This window comes from Bombina bombina, chromosome 4 (genome assembly GCF_027579735.1).
Source record: "Bombina bombina isolate aBomBom1 chromosome 4, aBomBom1.pri, whole genome shotgun sequence".
Classification (NCBI taxonomy): Eukaryota; Metazoa; Chordata; class Amphibia; order Anura; family Bombinatoridae; genus Bombina; species Bombina bombina.
In genome coordinates this window covers 416,476,087-416,497,027 of record NC_069502.1, presented here as the reverse complement: position 1 = coordinate 416,497,027, position 20,941 = coordinate 416,476,087, and the positions used below count along the sequence as shown (strand labels likewise).

Sequence of the window (20,941 nt, the reverse complement as noted above, 5' to 3'; positions counted from 1 at the left end):
TAATTCTACAAATAATTACTAATTTTCAAATGTTTACACTTTGGCTATGATAAACAAGCTTTAGAGCATCTAAAAGTATCCACACATAAATAATTGCTGAATATGATATAATATATACTTACAAGTCAGAAAAACTGCAGTGGTTATAGCTAAGTCTTGCATCAGAAAATGATAATTTCCGAGAATTGTTTGTTTCTATAAAGGAAAATATAAATCTTATCTTTTTCCATAGTTCTAGAATAGGGTACTATTTGATTTTATATTATGAGAAATTTTCAACAGTATGTTTATAAAGGTTCTAAATAACCACTTATTAAGTTAATATTTGGCATTTATGTGTTCTTATGTCTATGGTATAAAAGTCAGAACCCTGTAGTTGTGTCTCAAAGCCAAGATAAAACAAAAAGTGTAGTATTATTGAGATGGAGTCCAAGTCAGATATTTGGGTTGCCTTTTGATAAATATGGATTGATTTGTCTATTTATGAAAAGGGTTTGATCAGAAAAGAACCTTGTTGATTTATATCAGGAAGCAGATCAATTAAAAGGTAACTGTACTGACATTTTTCTAGCAATCATATAAAAAAGTAGCACTTTTTGCTTGAAATTGACTTTACATTTAAACCAAAACTAATAGAGCAATATCAGCTGTCTACTCCCTACAAATATCCATTAGCTAATAGCAACTTCCTTCATATGCTCATTGGCTGATTGTTAGTTTTTGCAAATGTCGATTGGCTGAATGTTACGGTGAGTGTTTCTACCTATCAGGCATTAATAGAAAGTACATACTGTAGCTTATACAGCTTCAGCAATTCTTATTTAAATTTAAACAGCTTTTACTTACGCATTCAGGCAAAAAGCAATGGGCTAGATTACAAGTGAAGCGCAAACGGTTTTGCACAAGCGATATCGTCTTTTCACAAGCCTTTTTCCTTGCACTGATATAACAATTTGAGCAAAATTGTGATTGCACTAGCGCAGTCGCCATTTATGCTTCAATCCTTACCGCAATCTCAGAGCTGTGGTTAACTATTTTCCAAAACAAAACACTTAAAAAAATACATTACACAGTTTAGTTACACTCATATTAACACTGTCTAATAAAAAATATTTAAAAAGAATATTGCACAAAAAAAGTTATAAGAGCTCAAAGATATGAGGTCTCAGGTGTTATAAAAAAAAAGGCAGACAAAGGACTTTAACATAGAGATACATACATATATAGTTCTAAAGATGCTTATGTATGTACATATGTATGTCTATATATTTGTACATATATAATAATCTATTTATATGTGTATATATGTGTTTACAATCATATATACACATATAAAAACTTTAATATATATGTACACACATATTGACATATATATAAGTGCATTAGAGCCCTTTGCCATTAAGTAGATGAAAACATGATAAAACATATTTATGCAATATTCATATTTAATAAAGATTTTAACTATGTATTTACTGTAAATCTTTCACATTTGCTAATGCTGATATGCTATGTTGTTTCCACAATGGGTGCTAGTTTTCTTTTTCAACAATATTTTTCTCTCCATGGGGAATGCGAAAATGTGATGGTGTTTGCATGGTCTACGGTGTTAGGTATTTTGCTACTTTTTTTTCTCCATTGATTTCTATGGGGGAATACATGCACACGCATGTAGCGTGCTAGTGTTAACCCGAATAGCGCGAAAAACCTAACTTAAGTTTTCACACTATTTGGGTTAACGCTAGAACAAAATATGTTTTTGCAGAGTTTTCAGGATGCGGGAAAAAAATATAAAACTCCACTTGAAATCTAGCCCAATATGTTTAAATACTGTTTGTTGACATCATTTTTTGGAGTATAGTGTCCCTAGCTTCTTAACTGTATTGCTTTAATGATCTTGAAGATGCCTCATTTAAATGATCTTATAATATTAATATGAGCTTTAAGGGAATAAAGTCTGATATTTATAGCGATATATAATGATGTAAACCAACTGAATGACTACAACAGTTTGTAAATTGAGTCTTTAGATCCTTTTTTTAACTTTTTATAAGCACTTCATGTTCAATTGCTAAATCATCATTTTAAGTTATACCAAAGGCAAAAAAAAATAATACAAATTATACCCAATAAAGAAGCAAATCGTTAGCTAGTCCGACCAGTGAGAACATTGTGAGGAATTTAAATATTGAGAATGATGTAACAAGAGTGTTTCGTCCTTCCCTGTGAGAGAAACAAAACATTAGGTACTATATATAATAATCACATAGCCTAATGACCAGACTACATTTATAACATTTTATATAAATTTACTATAGCTCAGATTACAAGTGGCACGCTAATGGTAGTCTGGAACGAAATAAACAGTATTGCTGGATTCTGGGAACATCAACATGCAGCTTGATATTACAATTCAATAGTAAATCAGATTTACTAGAGAAGGTTTAGTGGATATGGCGACCATGCTAAATAGCGCTGATATTACAAGTTTAAAGTTATGGGTAACACTCGAGCGGAAACCCAAATAGCACTAGAAGAATTAGCATGACCTGAGACCTGCAGTTAAGTGCAAGAGCTAAAAAAAATGTAACAATTTTTTTTAAACCCAGTAAAATAAAGTATTACAGTCATATAAATACATTTTGAATAAACTATATAACATGTATATTGACAAAAGGTTTTAAAAGGGTTAAAAAGAGGTTTGGTATATGGCAAGGTGTTGGACTGGGAAGGATTCCAGTGTAAACATATTATATGTCTATGTGTGTGAATGTATACATGTCTATATATGTGTATACATGTATTTACGTGTGTAAATATTTATGTGTACACATACTTATATATAAAATTTGAGCTCTTCCCAATGAAATACCCTGAAACATGCAATTCAATTTTTAATTAATTTTATTATGTTTTAATGTTTTTTTTCCCAATATAAATCCTTGAAATTCCGCAGTTTTTATTTTCAAATATGTGTTTCTATTTATATATCTGTATATTCAATATCTATATATCTATATATCTATCTATCTATATATTTTATATATCTGTATCTATTCATATAGCTATAGATATATATTTTACAAAAACAAATTGAAATAAATATAGAAATATACCTGTATATTTAAAAATAGAATAATATTTTCTTCTAAGCAAAGGACATTTTGTCTAGTGCAGTTTCATGTTAACATGCAAGCAATTAAATTCAATAGACTTTCTTTAGCACACCACATAGAAGTTTATGGTGAGAAGGACGGTGGCTGGGATATCTGAAGTCTTTAAGTTAGCATGCCTGAGTCTTTCACTTGTGCGCTAACTTTTTCTTTTAACTTGTAATATCAGTGCTAATCCAACAGAGCTATTTTTTTTCTTTAAACGCAGTTAGCGATCATTAGCAATAAAAAAAATTGCTCCAATTAAAATATAGCCCTATGTAGAACAAATGTTCTACTGAAAAATAGTTATAAAGTGTAACCAATAATAATCAAAATTAGAAGATTTAATGAAAACAAATAAACCATTATGAGATTGTTGTAATTAACTGTTAGAGATACCTTATACAAGGCTGATCACAATCTATCATTTGATAAATATCAGCATGTTATCAACTGTTGATGAGATCTCAATCAGCCATTTTCTTTGTTTATCGGAAGCACTTTTTTCATTATCAGCTGTATGAAAAATGGACCTATACTTAAAGGGACAGTGAACCCAAAAATTTTCTTTCATGATTCAGATAGAGTAAAACATTTTAATAAACTTTCTAATTTACTGCTATTATCAATTTTTCTTTGTTCTCTTGATATCTTTATTTTAAAAGCAGGAACGTAAATCTTAGCAGCCAGCCCATTTTAGGTTCAGCACCATGGATAGCACTTGCTTATTGGAGGCTTACATTTACCCATCAATAAGCAAGCATAACCCAGGTTCTCAACCAAAAATGGGCCGGCTCCTATGCATCACATTCCTGCTTTTTAAATAAAGATAGCAAGTGAACAAAGAAAAATTGATAATAGGAGTACATTAGAAAGTTGCTTAAAATTGCATGCTCTATCTGAATTACGAAAGAAAAAAAAAATTGGGTTTAGTGTCCCTTTAACATATGCCAGTCCTTTTTTGGCTGATCGCAATCCAAAGTCTCAATACTTAAAGGGACAGTAAAGTAAAAATTAAAATTAAATGGATTGGATAGATCCTGGAGTTTTAAGTCATTTTTAAATTTACTTATAATATGAATTTTATGAAATTTACTTCTAATATTAAGTTTTCTTGGTATCCTTTGTTAAAGAGGAATGCTAGTTGAGCTCAGTGCAGAGTGCAGATATTTTTAGTAATTTGGCAGCAGTGTTTGAACAATGTTGCTAGTTGTAGAAAGCTAAATATATATGCACAATCCTAAGCTCCTATTAACCCATCTAGTTTTACCCTTCAAAAAAGGATAACAAAAGCATAAAGCTAATTTGATGCATGCTCTGTCTGAATCAATAACATTTATTTTGACTTTAACGACATATTTACAAAGCGTAATTTTCACTTGTCAAATTCTAAAAAGCTAAAAATTACTAAACTAGAAAATGATTCCCCTTCCTTCTATATCCTTGCTTTTTGGCTTTTGTCTACATATACAGAGCTACCATGTCTTACTTAGTTTAAGGGAACCTCTGTGAATTGATTGACACCAAGTAGGATAACTAATGTCATTATGTAACTTTTCTTGTGTTCTTGTGTATTAAACTCCCCAGTCTTTGTGTCTTTGACATTTGTTGTGAAATTCAAATATTTTTTTTTAGAAGAAATGTGAAGCTTTTTCTAAGGTGGTTTGGGTCTGAAAAGGTTTCCCTTTTATTTATTTGACTTTTAATAGCAAATATGACTGCTTAACAAATTAACCAATCAGGATTGTGTTGGGAGATCTTCCTATTCTTCTGATTGCCTAAACACTTAATAGCAGTTTGCGTGTGATAGTATTTCTAAAATAGAGTAACAACAGAAAAAAACAAATCTAATGACAATACATGTTTGCCTTAATTTATTATCTTGCATATAATTTTGCACATTGCATTTAATAAACAAAATACAATTCATTGTATAACATACAAAATAAACTATACATTACAAAAAACTTACTTGATTAACTTTGGAACACATTCAATGTTCGCAATTTTTGATGTAAAAGGAGATGCTACAGAAGCCTCCAGTTCGGACAAGGAAATCCCAGCATGGGCCATCTTAAGTGCCTGTAAATTATTTGTTATTGCATAGGTTATCATGTATTTGGTAAGGAATTTATTGTATCATTTTGGTTTGTCTATATCAAGATTGTCCCATCTACAGTACCATGTGTGTGAACACTGAGGGCAAAGTTTATCAAGCCCCGATAAAAAGTCGCGATTATTTCTGCAATAGTTCACAATGTGTGAAGTAAAAAATGTCGCCAGTATTTATCAAAATTCTAGAGACATTTTTGGGGAAAAACTTTTTTGCTATGTCAAGCAAATGCCTGATCCTAGTTTTCTTGAGAAAATTACATTTTCACTTTATTTATCAATCTAAATTTTAGACACAGGTAAATGGTTTATTGTTTTAATCAAGTGATCGCTTGTAAGAATGTTATTTCTTATATATTTAAGTTATTTTTATTTTGCCCCTTCTTTGGCTCTCTTTCATTGAGAAAGGTTGCCTGTTTTTTGGAGCTCATCTTTGTTCTTTTTAATACACTTATTTCAATTGCACTTAAATTATTTTACTTTTTTTTTTTATAAATTTGTGTATACCTTTTTGTAATTTAATTAATAATATTATTCAGGTTCTGTGCCTTGTTGTGGGCAATTTCTAACCCTAGATACAGCAAGAAAAAGACATATTTCTATTTTCCCTCCAAGCAAACAACAATATCACTCTTTACTTTTCACTCCTCGCAACCTACAAATAGTGATGTCACGAATAGTTCGCCGGCGAATAGTTCCCGGCAAACATAGCATGTTTGCGTTCGTCGAGGCGGGCGAACATATGCGATGTTCGATCCGCCCCTATTTGTCATCATTGAGTAAACTTTGACCCTGTATCTCACAGTCTGCAGACACATTCCAGCCAATCAGCAGCAGACCCTCCCTCCCAGACCCTCCCAGCTCCTGAACAGCAGCCATTTTAGATTCATTCGGAAGCTGCATTGTTAGTGAGATGAGGGACAGTGTAGCTGCTGCTGATTTAATAGGGAAATTGATAGCTAGGCTAGTGTATTCAGTGTCCACTACAGTCCTGAAAGACTCATCTGATCTCTGCTGTAAGCACAGCACCCCAAAAAGCCCTTTTAAGGGCTAGAACATCATTTTTTTTCCCTGTGTAATCTAATTGCAGTTGCCTGCCTGCCAAGCCACTTGCCCAGTGCCACCACTCATATCTGGTGTAACAGTAGTGTAAATTTAAAAAAAAAAATTTTTTGACTGTGAAACATCAGTCTGCTAGTGTAATCTAATTGCAGTGGCCTGCCTGCCAGAGTGTGTGCCAGGCCCACTTGCCCACTGCCACACCACTCATATCTGGTGTAACAGTAATGTAAATTTAAAAAAAAAACTTTTTTGACTGTGAAACATCAGTCTGCTAGTGTAATCTAATTGCAGTTGCCTGCCAGCGTGTGTGCCAGGCCCACTTTCCCAGTGCCCCCACTCATATCTGGTGTAACAGTAGTGTAAATTAATTTTTTTTTTTTTACTGTAAACATCAGTCTGCTTGTGTAATCTAATTGCATTTGCCTGCCTGCCAGTGTGTGTGCCAGACCCACTTGCCCAGTGCCACCACTCATATCTGGTGTAACAGTAGTGTAAATTAAAAAAAAAAAACTTTTTTGACTGTGAAACATCAGTCTGCTTGTGTAATCTAATTGCAGTTGCTTGCCTGCCAGCGTGTGTGCCAGGCCCACTTGCCCAGTGCCACCACTCATATCTGGTGTAACAGTAGTGTAAATTTAAAAAAAAAAAACTTTTTTGACTGTGAAACATCAGTCTGCTTGTTTAATCTAATTGCAGTTGCCTGCCTGCCAGCGTGTGTGCCAGGCCCACTTGCCCAGTGCCACCACTCATATCTGGTGTAACAGTAGTGTAAATTTAAAAAAAACAAACTTTTTTGACTGTGAAACATCAGTCTGCTAGTGTAATCTAATTGCAGTTGCCTGCCTACCAGCGTGTGTGCCAGGCCCACTTGCCCAGTGCCACCACTCATATCTGGTGTAACAGTAGTGTAAATTAAAAAAAAACAATTTTTCGAATGTGAAACATCAGTCTGCTAGTGTAATCTAATTGCAGTTGCCTGCCTGCCAGCGTGTGTGCCAGGCTCACAGCGTATACTGTGCCCACTTGCCCAGTGCCCCCACTCATATCTGGTGTAACAGTAGTGTAAATTTAAAAAAAAAAACTTTTTTGACTGTGAAACATCAGTCTGCTTGTGTAATGTAATTGCAGTTGCCTGCCAGCGTGTGTGCCAGGCTCACAGCGTATACTGTGCCCACTTGCCCAGTGTCACCACTCATATCTGGTGTAACAGTAGTGTAAATTTAAAAACAAAAAACTTTTTGGACTGTGAAACATCAGTCTGCTTTTTTGTGTCAGGCTCACAGCGTATACTGTGCCCACTTGCCCAGTGCCACCACTCATATCTTGTTTAATAGTAGTGTAAGTGTACATTTAAAAACAAAAAAAACTTTTTGGACTGTGAAACATCAATCTGCTTTTTTGTTTCAGGCTCACAGCTTATACTGGGCCCACTTGCCCAGTGCCACCACTCATATCTTGTTTAATAGTAGTGTAAGTGTACATTTAAAAACAAAAAAAAACTTTTTGGACTGTGAAACATCAGTCTGCTTTTTTGTTTCAGGCTCACAGCTTATACTGGGCCCACTCACCCAGTGCCACCACTCATATCTTGTTTAATAGTAGTGTAAGTGTACATTTAAAAAAATAAAAACGTTTTGGAGTGTGAAACATCAGTCTGCTTTTTTGTGTCAGGCTCACAGCGTATACTGTGCCCACTTGCCCAGGGCCACCACTCATATCTTGTTTAATAGTAGTGTAAGTGTACATTTAAAAAAATAAAAACTTTTTGGACTGTGAAACATGTCTGCTTTTTTGTGTCAGGCTCACAGCGTATACTGTGCCCACTTGCCCAGTGCCACCACTCATATCTTGTTTAATAGTAGTGTAAGTGTACATTTAAAAACAAAAAAACTTTTTGGACTGTGAAACATCAGTCTGCCTTTTTGTTTCAGGCTCACAGCTTATATTGGGCCCACTTGCCCAGTGCCAGCACTCATATCTTGTTTAATAGTAGTGTAAGTGTACATTTAAAAATATAAAAACTTTTTGGACTGTGAAACATCAGTCTGCTTTTTTGTGTCAGGCTCACAGCGTATACTGTGCCCACTTGCCCAGTGCCACCACTCATATCTTGTTTAATAGTAGTGTAAGTGTACATTTAAAAAAATAAAAACTGATAGGGGACGTAACAGGAATTAAACTGATAGGAATAGTACTACTTAACACACCTTATAATAACGCAGAGAGAGGCAACGCAGAGAGTTGAGTCTGAAGAAGAGGAGTCAGAGGAGGAAGGTGGCTTTGAGGAGGTGGAAGACCAAACACATCAGGCGTCCCAGGGGGCTTGTTGTCACCTTTCTTGGACCCTTGGTGTTGTACGTGGCTGGGTCGAGGAAGAGACCTTCAATGACATCAGTGAGGAAAAGGAACGGGACATGGCTAGCTTGGTATCCAACCTTGTGCAAATGGGGAGTTTGTGGTTGTGCAAATGGACTGTTTGCGGTTGTTTGCGGTGCGTTAAACGGGGAGTTTGGTCTGTCATTGTGAAGCGGGCGTAACCCTTACACTACCTGATCGACACAACATCATACCTGATATTTTAAAGCACGTTATTCCAAACAATTTAGGAATGTTAGGTGATTTCTGCCCTTTATGGATTAAAACCAGACTCTGCATCAACTATGTAATTTTCTGTGGGAGATTTGCCATGGATCCCCCTCCGGCATGCCACAGTCCAGGTGTTAGTACCCTTGAAACCACTTTTCCATCACTATTGTGGCCAGAAAGAGTCCCTGTGGGTTTTAAAGTTTGCCTGCCTATTGAAGTCTATGGCGGTTCGCCCGGTTCGCCCGTTCGCAAACATTTGAGGACGTTCGCCGTTCGTGAACGGAAAATTTTAAGTTCGCCACATCACTACCTACAAATTGGCGAAATTAAAAACAGTGAATATTGCATGCACCACTTTCCATAAATATATGAGAACTGCGAATATATACGGGCATTTTAAAATGCCAATAGAGATTACTACAAGAATTTGGCATTTCTAGACAAATTATTCGCATATATATAAGACTTGCGAATGGTCATGAGTCAATTTTTTCATACATATGCAAAGTTGCAACTTTATTGGCGCATAACCTTTCATAAATATGGGGATATAATTTGTGATTTTTTTTTTGTGAATTTTCTTATTCTCACTTTGATAAATCTTGCCCTTAGGGTATGTTGCAGCTCTTTCCCTTTTGACTGCATACATCACAAGATATAATTTATGTGTAACAAATGTTTGTGTTTTGTTACAGTGAAGCAATTGCCTTTAATCTTAAACTACTTTTCTATTTTCCCCTTTGGTAACACAGAGAGCATAAACCAACTTGACTAATTCATGCAGCTGTCAGCTAATGTTGAAGAAGAACATCACCCTTATCTTTTTTTTAACTAGCTTATTCCTATTCTCTCTATCCTGATTTGACATTTAGATAGTAAAGTATATTATTGGTTCATTTAATATAATTTCTATAATTTGTTTACATGCCCTGTAATTAATAAATCATTTGCATTGTGTTCACCAAGTCTAAAAGTAGGAACATCCATGGGGGGTAGTTATCAACGCGTCTACTTTACCTGCCTTCACTGGCCCAATACGCCCGCCTAAGCTCGCCTCACATCGCCGCCGTGGACCTGCAAAAATTCACCTAAGTTATCAAAAAAGCTGTCAAAAAGCCGTGCACCAAGTACGGGGCGATGAGCAGCGGACTGTGAGAGTTATCACTCATCCGATCTCGCTGCTCTTCGGCTTTTTTACAGCTTTCTTGCTAGCCTGTCACTAAGCACCCACACTAAACTACACTGTTCTACCCCCTATACCGGTGCCCCCAGAGCCCCCCGCAACTAAATAAAGTTATTAACCCCTAAACCGCTGCTCCTAGACCCCGCCGCAACTCTTATAAATGTATTAACCCCTAAACCGCCGCTCCCGGACACCGCCGCCACCTACATTATACCTATTAACCCTTATCCTGCCCCCCTATACCGCCGCCCTCTATAATAAAATTATTAACCCTTATCCTGCCAATCCCGGACCTCTCCGCAACTAAATAAATAATTTAACCCCTAAACTGCCGCTCCCGGACCCCGCCACAACCTATATTAAACTTATTAACCCCTATCCTGCACCCCTACACCGTCGCCACCTATAATACATTTATTAACCCCTATCCTGCCGATCCTGGACCTCACTGCAACTAAATAAATAATTTAACCCCTAAACCGCCGCTCCCGGACCCCACCGCAACCTATATTAAACTTATTAACCCCTAATCTGCCCCCCTACACCGTCGCCACCTATAATAAATTTATTAACCCCTATCCTGCCCCCCTACACCGCCGTCACTGTAATAAAATTATTAACCCCTAAACCTAAGTCTAACATTAACCCTAACACCCCCCTAACTTAAATATTAATTAAATCTAAATAATATTTCTATTATTAACTAAATTAATCCTATTTAAAACTAAATACTTACCTATAAAATAAACCCTAATATAGCTACAATATAAATTATAATTATATTGTAGCTATCTTAGGATTTATTTTTATTTTACAGGTAACTTTCAATTTATTTTAACTAGGTACAATAGCTATTAAATAGTTATTAACTATTTAATAGCTACCTAGCTAAAATAAAGAGAAATTTACCTGTAAAATAAAAACTAACCTAAGTTACAATTACACCTAACACTACACTATACTTTAATAAATTATTCCTATTTAAAACTAAATACTTACCTGTAAAATAAACCCTAAGATAGCTACAATGTAATTAATAATTACATTGTAGCTATTTTAGGATTTATATTTATTTTACAGGTAACTTTGTATTTCTTTTAGCTAGTTAGAATAGTTATTAAATAGTTATTAACTATTTAATAACTACCTAGCTAAAAGAAATACAAAATTACCTGTAAAAGAAATCCTAACCTAAGTTACAATTAAACCTAACACTAAACTATCATTAAATTAATTAAATAAATTAATTACAAATAACTACAATTAAATACAATTACATAAACTAACTAAAGTACAAAAAATAAAAAAGCTAAGTTACAAAAAAAATAAAAAAAAATAAGTTACAAACATTTAAAAAAGATTACAACAATTTTAAGCTAATTACACCTAATCTAAGCCCACTAATAAAATAACAAAGCCCCCAAAATAAAAAAATTCCCTACCCTATTCTAAATTAAAAAAGTTCAAAGCTCTTTTACCTTACCAGCCCTTAAAAGGGCCTTTTGCGGGGCATGCCCCAAAGAAAACTGCTCTTTTGCAGTTTTTGTATTCAATCAGCCAATCAGATTTTTCCTACCTTAATTCAGATTGGCTGATAGAATCCTATCAGCCAATTGGAATTGAAGGGACGCCATCTTGGATGACGTCCCTTAAAGGAGCCTTCATTCGTCGTTAGTCCGTAGGGGAAGAAGGATGTTCCGCATCGGCGGGATGAAGATGGATCCTGAAGAAAGAAGATTGAATACCCCGCTTGGAAGATGACATCTCCCGGATGGAATACTTCTTCAGCGCCGCCTGGATGATGACTTCATCGGATGGAAGACTTCTTCAGCGCCCCTTGGTGGATCACTTGTGCCGCTCCGTATCTCCTCTTCGGTTCCATCAGTGGTTCGGCTGGCTGAAGACAACTCAAGGTAGGATGATCTTCAGGGGGGTAGTGTTAGGTTTATTTAAGGGGGGTTTGGGTTAGATTAGGGGTATGTGGGTGGTGGGTTTTAATGTTGGGGGGGGTTGTATTTTTCTTTTACAGGCAAAAGAGCAGTTTTCTTTGGGGCATGCCCCGCAAAAGGCCCTTTTAAGGGCTGGTAAGGTAAAAGAGCTTTGAACTTTTTTAATTTAGAATAGGGTAGGGCATTTTTTTTTATTTTGGGGGGCTTTGTTATTTTATTAAGGGGCTTAGATTAGGTGTAATTAGCTTAAAATTGTTGTAATCTTTTTTTAAATGTTTGTAACTTATTTTTTTATTTTTTGTAACTTAGCTTTTTTATTTTTTGTACTTTAGTTAGTTGATGTAATTGTATTTAATTGTAGTTATTTGTAGTTAATTTATTTAATTAATTTAATGATAGTGTAGTTTTAGGTTTAATTGTAACTTAGCTTAGGATTTATTTTACAGGTAATTTTGTATTTCTTTTAGCTAGGTAGTTATTAAATAGTTAATAACTATTTAATAACTATTGTACCTAGTTAAAATAAATACAAAGTTACCTGTAAAATAAATAAAAATCCTAAAATAGCTACAATGTAATTATTAATTACATTGTAGCTATCTTAGGGTTTATTTTACAGGTAAGTATTTAGTTTTAAATAGGAATAATTTATTTAATGATAGTGTAATGTTAGGTGTAATTGTAACTTAGGTTAGTTTTTATTTTACAGGTAAATTTCAATTTATTTTAGCTAGGTAGCTATTAAATAGTTAATAACTATTTAATAGCTATTGTACCTAGTTAAAATAAATACAAAGTTACCTGTAAAATAAATCCTAAAATAGCTACAATATAATTATAATTTATATTGTAGCTATATTAGGGTTTATTTTAAAGGTAAGTATTTAGTTTTAAATAGGATTAATTTAGTTAATAATAGAAATAATACTTAGATTTATTTAATTAATATTCAAGTTAGGGTTAGTGTTAGACTTAGGTTTAGGGGTTAATAATTTTATTACAGTGGCGGCGGTGTAGGGGGGAGCAGGATAGGGGTTAATAAATTTATTATAGGTGGCGACAGTGTAGGGGTGGCAGGATAGGGGTTAATAAGTTTAATATAGGTTGCGGCGGGGTCCGGGAGCGGCGGTTTAGGGGTTAAATTATTTATTTACTTGCGGCGAGGTCCGGGATCGGCAGGATAGGGGTTAATAACTTTATTATAGAGGGCGGCGGTATAGGGGGGCAGGATAGGGGTTAATAGGTATAATGTAGGTGGCGGCGGGGTCTGGGAGCGGCGGTTTATGGGTTTATACATATATTATAGTTGCGGCGGGGTCAGGGTGTGGCGGTTTAGGGGTTAATACATATATTATAGTTGCGGCGGGGTCAGGGAGCGGCGGTTTAGGGGTTAATACATATATTATAGTTGCGGCGGGGTCAGGGAGCGGCTGTTTAGGGGTTAATCAGTTTATTATAGTTGCGGCGGGCTCCGGGAGCGGCGGTTTAGGGGGGTAATAAATGTATTTAGTTGCGGCGGTGTAGGGGGGGCAGATTAGGGGTGTTTAGACTCGGGGTACATGTTAGGGTGTTAGGTGTTGTCAGACCTCTACTGTTCCTTTAAACATTGTCTTTCTTTCCCTATAAAAACCCCACCTCCTAACTTAACCATTGCTGGATTATTGTTTCTCAAGTCTAATTGAGGAAACACCTTGGCCAATTATCGTTTGCTGTGGAAGATTCTCTCACCTCTCTCACAGCACTATTCTCTCCGGAAGCTGTTGCTCACAACTGCTATTACACAGAGCAGCTCGCAAGCGGCGTGACGTCATCAGCTGCTGCCGCTCCACTCTCCCCTCTCATGCTGGATCCCTGTTTGCATGACCGCTTGTACTACACGCTGAACTAAGCAGAAGCAGGGAACTCGCAGCCTATTCAGTCTCCATCTGTACAGCAGCTTCTAAGGTCGTATGTAACACTCACTTATGTGCTAAGACTGTTTTCATGTATTCCGGCTGTATCCAAACTTATACCTTCATTTAAACCTAAGCCTTATGTGTATCTGGTATCGTTTCTCATACTATTGCTTATAACTATACTCTTCCTGTCTTCAGTGACTCAGAAGTGATAGTTTGTAGGCAAATATAAATACAGACAGGTTAAATCTGACACTCACAGATTGTTATTAACCTTGCTGTTACATTCACCATTTTTTGCTTACATTTTACACTTTACAATTTCAGTGTATCATTTCTGTATCTGCTTACAAAAAATCCTCACAAGAAATATATTTAAATAATATTGAAAACAAAGTCCTAATAGAATAATCCAGCCTAATTTGTAGAGGTTGCAAGCAGAAATGGAGTTAAGTGAGATCACCAATCAGGTATCAGCACTAACACAGCGCATGGATAATGTTACTCAGACAATTAGAGAAATGCTTTATAAATGACATATTTCATGACATCTTAGACAACTTTGTAGTAGTGTACCTAGATGATATACTTATTTTCTCAGATTCTCAACAACAACATCTTACACATGTTAGAACAGTACTCTCACGTTTAAGGCAACATAAATTGTATGCCAAATTGGAAAAATGTGAGTTCAACAAATCTGAGGTAACCTTTCTGGGATATGTAATCTCAAACACAGGTATTACTATGGATGACTCAAAAATCCATGCTATCACACAATGGCCAACCCCAAAGTCTAAGAAACAAGTACAGAGGTTTCTTGGCTTTGCAAATTTTTATAGAAAATTTATACATAATTTCGCACATACAGCTAAACCTCTGACTGACCTGACTAAGGATAACAAAGCATTTGACTGGACTAATGACTGTGAAAGGGTATTTAACAAACTAAAAAAAAGATTTCACCACAGCCCCCATTCTACAATTTCCAGACTCTAACTTACAGTTTATTGTCGAAGTGGACGCATCAGATTATGCTCTCGGGGCTGTTCTCTCTCAAAAAAAATCATTAACTGACAAATTACATCCAGTCGCTTATCTCTCCAGGCTCCTGACACCAGCTGAACGCAACTATCCTGTAGGAGAAAAGGAGCTTTTGGCGATCAAATCTGCTTTTGAACAGTGGCGACATCATCTAGAAGGTGCTACATTCCCAGTAATTGTTATAACAGATCACAAAAATCTACAATATCTACAACAGAATAGAACCCTCTCATCTAGGCAACTACGATGGAACCTATACTTCTCGCGCTTTAACTTTCTCATTATGTATCGGCCAGGGAGTCGTAACGGTAAGGCTGACGCACTCTCTAGACGTGATGCTAGGCCACCTAATGAAGGTGTCACCTCCACGGTCATACCTAAATCTAAATTCCTTGGGTTGCTTATTTCCTCCCATCCGGATTTTCAAACCTGTCAAACCGAAGATACCACAAAACCTATGCACCTGCTGCAAACTACACCAGATGGCTTATCTTACCATGGGAACCTGCTTTACATTCCACCTCAATATAGGTCACAACTTCTTCACACTTGTCACGATTCTCCCATATCTGGACATTTGGGACTTCGTAAAACTTTAGATTTAATACGACGACATTATTGGTGGCCAGGGATGACCTCATCAATTCGTGATTACATAGAACACTGTACGATCTGTACAACTTCCAAACCATCACGACGCTTTCCAATAGGCTTGCTACAACCTTATCCTGTTCCTGATACACCTTGGTCACATGTTGCTATGGATTTTATTGTTGACCTACCAAGTTCTTCCTCTTTTTCTACAATATTAGTTGTTGTGGACCTCTTGAGTAAAATGGCACATTTTATTCCTGCAGTTGGGTTGCCAACGGCTCAGGAGACCAGTCGGTTGTTCATTAAAGAAGTAGTTCGGTTACATGGACTCCCTACAGTGATACTCTCCGACAGGGGTTCACAATTCACCTCACACTTCTGGAAATCTCTCTGTCAAACTTTACAAATTACTCAAAAGCTTACGACCTCTTATCACCCCCAATCCAACGGACAAGCCGAACGAACCAACCAATGGTTGGAACAGTATCTTCGTTGCTTCTGCTCCAACCAACAGGACATATGGGCCAAACACTTACCTTTAGCAGAGTTCGCCTACAACAATGCCTCCAATTCCTCCACTCGTCTTAGTCCATTCTACATCAACTATGGTTTGCATCCCAGAATCTCCTACCTACCATACTTACCAAGCTCCAACCCAAAAGTGACTGACACTGTAAATGACATTTCCCAAACTTTCTCCGTAGCACGGCATAATATACAACATGCTCAAGCATCACATAAAAAGTACTATGATCTACGGCACACGCCTCAACCCAACTATCAGGTAGGACAACTTGTGTGGTTATCAACAAAAAATTTGAACTTGCACACCCCCTCCAAAAAGTTAAGCAGATTGTTTATTGGTCCATTCCCAATTGTGGATGTTAAAAACCCTGCGACTGTTACTCTTCGCCTTCCCGATGTTTACAAAATTCATCCCACATTCCACGTATCTCTGGTGAAACCGTGTCTATCTGACAAACTACCTGCAAATACTGTCTCACATTCTGTCTCCCACGATCGGGAATATGAGGTGCACTCAATCATTGATTCAAGACGACGACGAGGATGCCTGGAATACCTGATCCATTGGAAAGACTTTGATCATTCTGAGGACTCTTGGGAGCCTGCTTCGTCTGTATTTGCCCCGAGATGTGTTTCTTTGTTTCATCGCCGGAACCCTGATCGTCCTGCTCCATGAACCCTCGTAGTGGGTTCCTTTTTGGGGGGGCTATGTCAGACCTCTACTGTTCCTTTAAACATTGTCTTTCTTTCCCTATAAAAACCCCACCTCCTAACTTAACCATTGCTGGATTATTGTTTCTCAAGTCTAATTGAGGAAACACCTTGGCCAATTATCGTTTGCTGTGGAAGATTCTCTCACCTCTCTCACAGCACTATTCTCTCCGGAAGCTGTTGCTCACAACTGCTATTACACAGAGCAGCTCGCAAGCGGCGTGACGTCATCAGCTGCTGCCGCTCCACTCTCCCCTCTCATGCTGGATCCCTGTTTGCATGACCGCTTGTACTACACGCTGAACTAAGCAGAAGCAGGGAACTCGCAGCCTATTCAGTCTCCATCTGTACAGCAGCTTCTAAGGTCGTATGTAACACTCACTTATGTGCTAAGACTGTTTTCATGTATTCCGGCTGTATCCAAACTTATACCTTCATTTAAACCTAAGCCTTATGTGTATCTGGTATCGTTTCTCATACTATTGCTTATAACTATACTCTTCCTGTCTTCAGTGACTCAGAAGTGATAGTTTGTAGGCAAATATAAATACAGACAGGTTAAATCTGACACTCACAGATTGTTATTAACCTTGCTGTTACATTCACCATTTTTTGCTTACATTTTACACTTTACAATTTCAGTGTATCATTTCTGTATCTGCTTACAAAAAATCCTCACAAGAAATATATTTAAATAATATTGAAAACAAAGTCCTAATAGGTGTAGACAGCTCCCATAGGAATCAATGGGATGTCTGGCAGCAGCGAACATGAACTTTCACTATGGTCAGACTCCCATTGATTCCTATGGGATCTGCCGCCTCCAGGGCGGCGGATTGAAAATCAGGGACGCTGGGCCGGAAAAGTGCCGAGCATACTTGCTAGTTTTTTGATAACTAGCAAAAGTAGTCAGATTGTGCCCACTTGTGTGCGGAACATCTGGAGTGACGTAAGAATCAATCTGTGTCGGACTGAGTCCGGCGGATCGAAGCTTACGTCACTAAATTCTACTTTTGCCAGTATCTAGGGCTTGATAACTAAGGCGAATCAGCCTCGCCACAAATACGCTGCGGAATTCCAGCGTATTTGAGGTTGACGGCTTGATAACTACCCCCCATAGTCTTTATAATTGCTACCATCAGTGCAATCTGAAATAATTTAGTATAGTTTCCTTCAGACATTCGGAGCTCGTTTCCTTTAATTGCTCTATATAAACACACACAATCAAGTGTAAATTAGATCAAATAGAGCATTTACTCTGGTAAAAAGGGGATGATGGCTTGTCTGCAATTCTCACTCTGCCCTTGATGATAAAAGGATTATCAGATCGAAAAAAATGGTGCCTTGCAATCTGTGCGTCGGATGATATTTTATAAAAAAGTGGTCTAATACTCTCTGGCCTGAATGCCAAAGTGCCTTCCATATGAAAACAATAGGGATCGCTGTCTGAATCTACTCACCTCACCAGTGATCTTGGATCTCGGCAGAGGGGAAGGGGTGGAAAGCTTGTTTACAAAACATATGTAAGTTCAATAAAAGTAAAAATGGTTTATGTGCGGTAAAAGTTCAAATAATAATTAAACAAACTAATTTCCACTTTACATTCAGTAGATTTGTTACAATTTCAAATCTCGACACTGAAAGGCTTTAGAGACAGGTATGGGTGAAAAGAGGGAAAATATATATTTTTTTAAATGAGTAACTCCAGGAAATGTTTGCCCATTAAAATACAGGTTACTCTGATAGAACACCAATGGAGTGCCTATATTTTACTATTTATGCAATGACCATCCTATTATATAAAAGGCCAAGTGTGTTTGTCCGAAGCTGTCATGCGCAGTAGAGACAGCACGAGGACAAACACACCTGGCCTTACCTGACAATCTATGCTGTTTGCAGCAAAAGTGGGTGTGGCCAGGCGGGACTGCGGGCATGGCCGGCGGGACCGTGGGCGTGCCCGGGCTTGACCGGCATGGCCGGGGCGCGGCCGAGCGTGGTTGGGGGCGTGGTCTGGCACGGTCGGCGCAACAGAGAGGGGAGAAAAATAGAAAGAGAGGGGGAGAGACAAAAAGAGATAGGAAAGAGCTAAAGAGAGGGGGAAAAGCAGAAGAGAGTTGAAAGTGCAGAAGAGAGGGGGGAGAGAGCAAAATAGAGGGAAACGAGCAAAAGAGAGGGGAAAGAGCAAAAGACAGGGGAAAGAGCAGAAGAGATGGAAGAGAGAGAAAAAGAGAGGGGAGAGAGAGCAAAATAGAGGGGGAGAGAGAGCAAAAGAGAGGGGGGAGAGAGCAAAAGAGAGGGGGAGAGAGAGCAATAGAGAGGGAGAGAGAGAGCAATAGAGAGGGGGGAGAGAGAGCAAAAGAGAGGGGAGAGAGAGCAAAAGAGAGGGGGGAGAGAGAGCAAAAGAGAGGGGGGAGATAGCAAAAGAGAGGGGGGAGAGAGAGCAAAAGAGAGGGGGGAGAGAGCAAAAGAAAGGGAAGGAGAGAGAGAGCAAAAGAGAGGGATGGAGAGAGAGAGCAAAAAAAAAGAGAGAGACAGAGCAAAAGAGAGGGGGGAGAGAGAGAGAGCAAAAGAAAGGGGGGAGAGAGCGCGCAAAAGAGAGGGGGAGAGAGAGCACAAGAGAGGGATGGAGAGGGAGAGCAAAAGAGAGGGATGGAGAGAGAGAGCAAAGAAAAAGGAGAGAGAGACAAAGCAAAAGAGAGGGGAGAGAGAAAGAGCGCAAAAGAGAGGGGGGAGACAGAGAGCGCAAAAGGGGGGGGGGGGAGAGAGCGCAAAAGAGAGGGGGGAGAGAGTGCAAAAGAGAGGGGGAGAGAGAGCACAAGAGAGGGATGGAGAGAGAGAGCAAAAGAGAGGGATGGAGAGAGAGAGCAAAAAAAAAGGAGAGAGAGATAGAGCAAAAGAGAGGGAGGAGAGAGAGCGCAAGAGAGGGATGGAGAGAGAGCAGAAAAAGGAGAGAGAGACAGAACAAAAGAGAGGGGAGAGAGAAAGAGCCCAAAAGAGAGGGGGGGGAGAGAGCGCAAATGAGAGAGGTGAGAGAGCGTAAAAGAGAGGGGTAGAGCGCAAAAGAGAGGGGGGGGGGGAGAGCGCAAAAGAGAGGGGGAGAGAGAGAGAGCGCGCAAGAGAGGGATGGAGAGAGAGAGCAAAAGAGAAGGATGGAGAGAGAAAGCAAAAAAAAAGGAGAGAGATAAAGAGCAAAAGAGAGGGAGGAGAGAGAGAGCGCAAAAGAGAGGGGGGAAAGAGAGTGCAAAAAAGAGGGGGGAGAGAGAGAGTATAAAAGAGAGGGGGAGAGAGAGCACAAAAGAGGGGGAGAGAGTGCAAAAGAGAGAAGGAGAGAAAGAGCGCAAAAGAGAGGGGGAGAGAGAGCGCGCCAAGGGGGGGAGAGAAAACGCATGAAAGAGAGAGAGAACGCAAAAGAGGGAGGGGAAAGAGAGCATAAAAGAGAGGAGGAGAGAGAGCACAAAAGAGAGGGGAGAGAGAGCAAAAGATAGGGGGAGAGAAAGCAAAAGAGAGGGGGGGAGAGAGCATGCAAGTGTGGGGAGAGAGCGCACGTGAAAGAGAGAGAAAAAGCAAAAGAGAGGGGGGAGAGAGAGAGCGTAAAAAAGAGGGGGGAGATAGAGTGCAAAAGAGAGGGGGAGAGAGAGAACGCAAAAGAGGGGGGGGAGAGAGAGAGCGCCAAAGGGGGGGAGAGAAAACGCATGAAAGAGAGAGATAACGCAAAAGAGGGAGGGGAAAGAGAGCATAAAAGAGAGGAGGAGAGAGAGCACAAAAGAGAGGGGGAGAAAGAGCAAAAGATAGGTGGAGAGAAAGCAAAAGAGAGGGGGAGAGAGGGAGCAAAATAGAGGGGGGAGAGAGAGAGCAAAAAAAAGCAGAGAGAGACAGAGCAAAAAAGAGGGGAGAGAGAGAGCAAAAGAAAGGGGGGAGAGAGAGTGCAAAAGAGAGGGGGAGAGAGAGCGCAAAAGAGAGGGGGAGAGAGAGCGCAAGAGAGGGATGGAGAGGGAGAGCAAAAGAGAGGGATGGAGAGAGAGAGCAAAAAAAAGGAGAGAGAGCACAAAAGAGAGGGGGAGAGAGAGCGCAAAAGAGAGGGGGGAGAGAGAGCGCAAAAGAGAGGGGGGAGAGAGAGCGCAAAAGAGA

General features: G+C 38.5%; 1 protein-coding gene across 1 annotated transcript in view; it reads right to left on the bottom strand.

Moving 5' to 3' along the window:
- LOC128656363 (probable cation-transporting ATPase 13A4) overlaps nt 1-20,941 on the bottom strand; it is a 299,696-nt gene that overhangs the window by 42,914 nt on the left and 235,841 nt on the right. The window contains exons 21-23 of the mRNA XM_053710226.1: nt 5,125-5,234; nt 2,124-2,220; nt 123-195 (exon numbers count right to left, since the gene is read on the bottom strand). Of these exons, the coding sequence (XP_053566201.1) occupies nt 123-195; nt 2,124-2,220; nt 5,125-5,234 (280 nt within the window). The remainder of the gene's footprint in view (nt 1-122; nt 196-2,123; nt 2,221-5,124; nt 5,235-20,941) is intronic.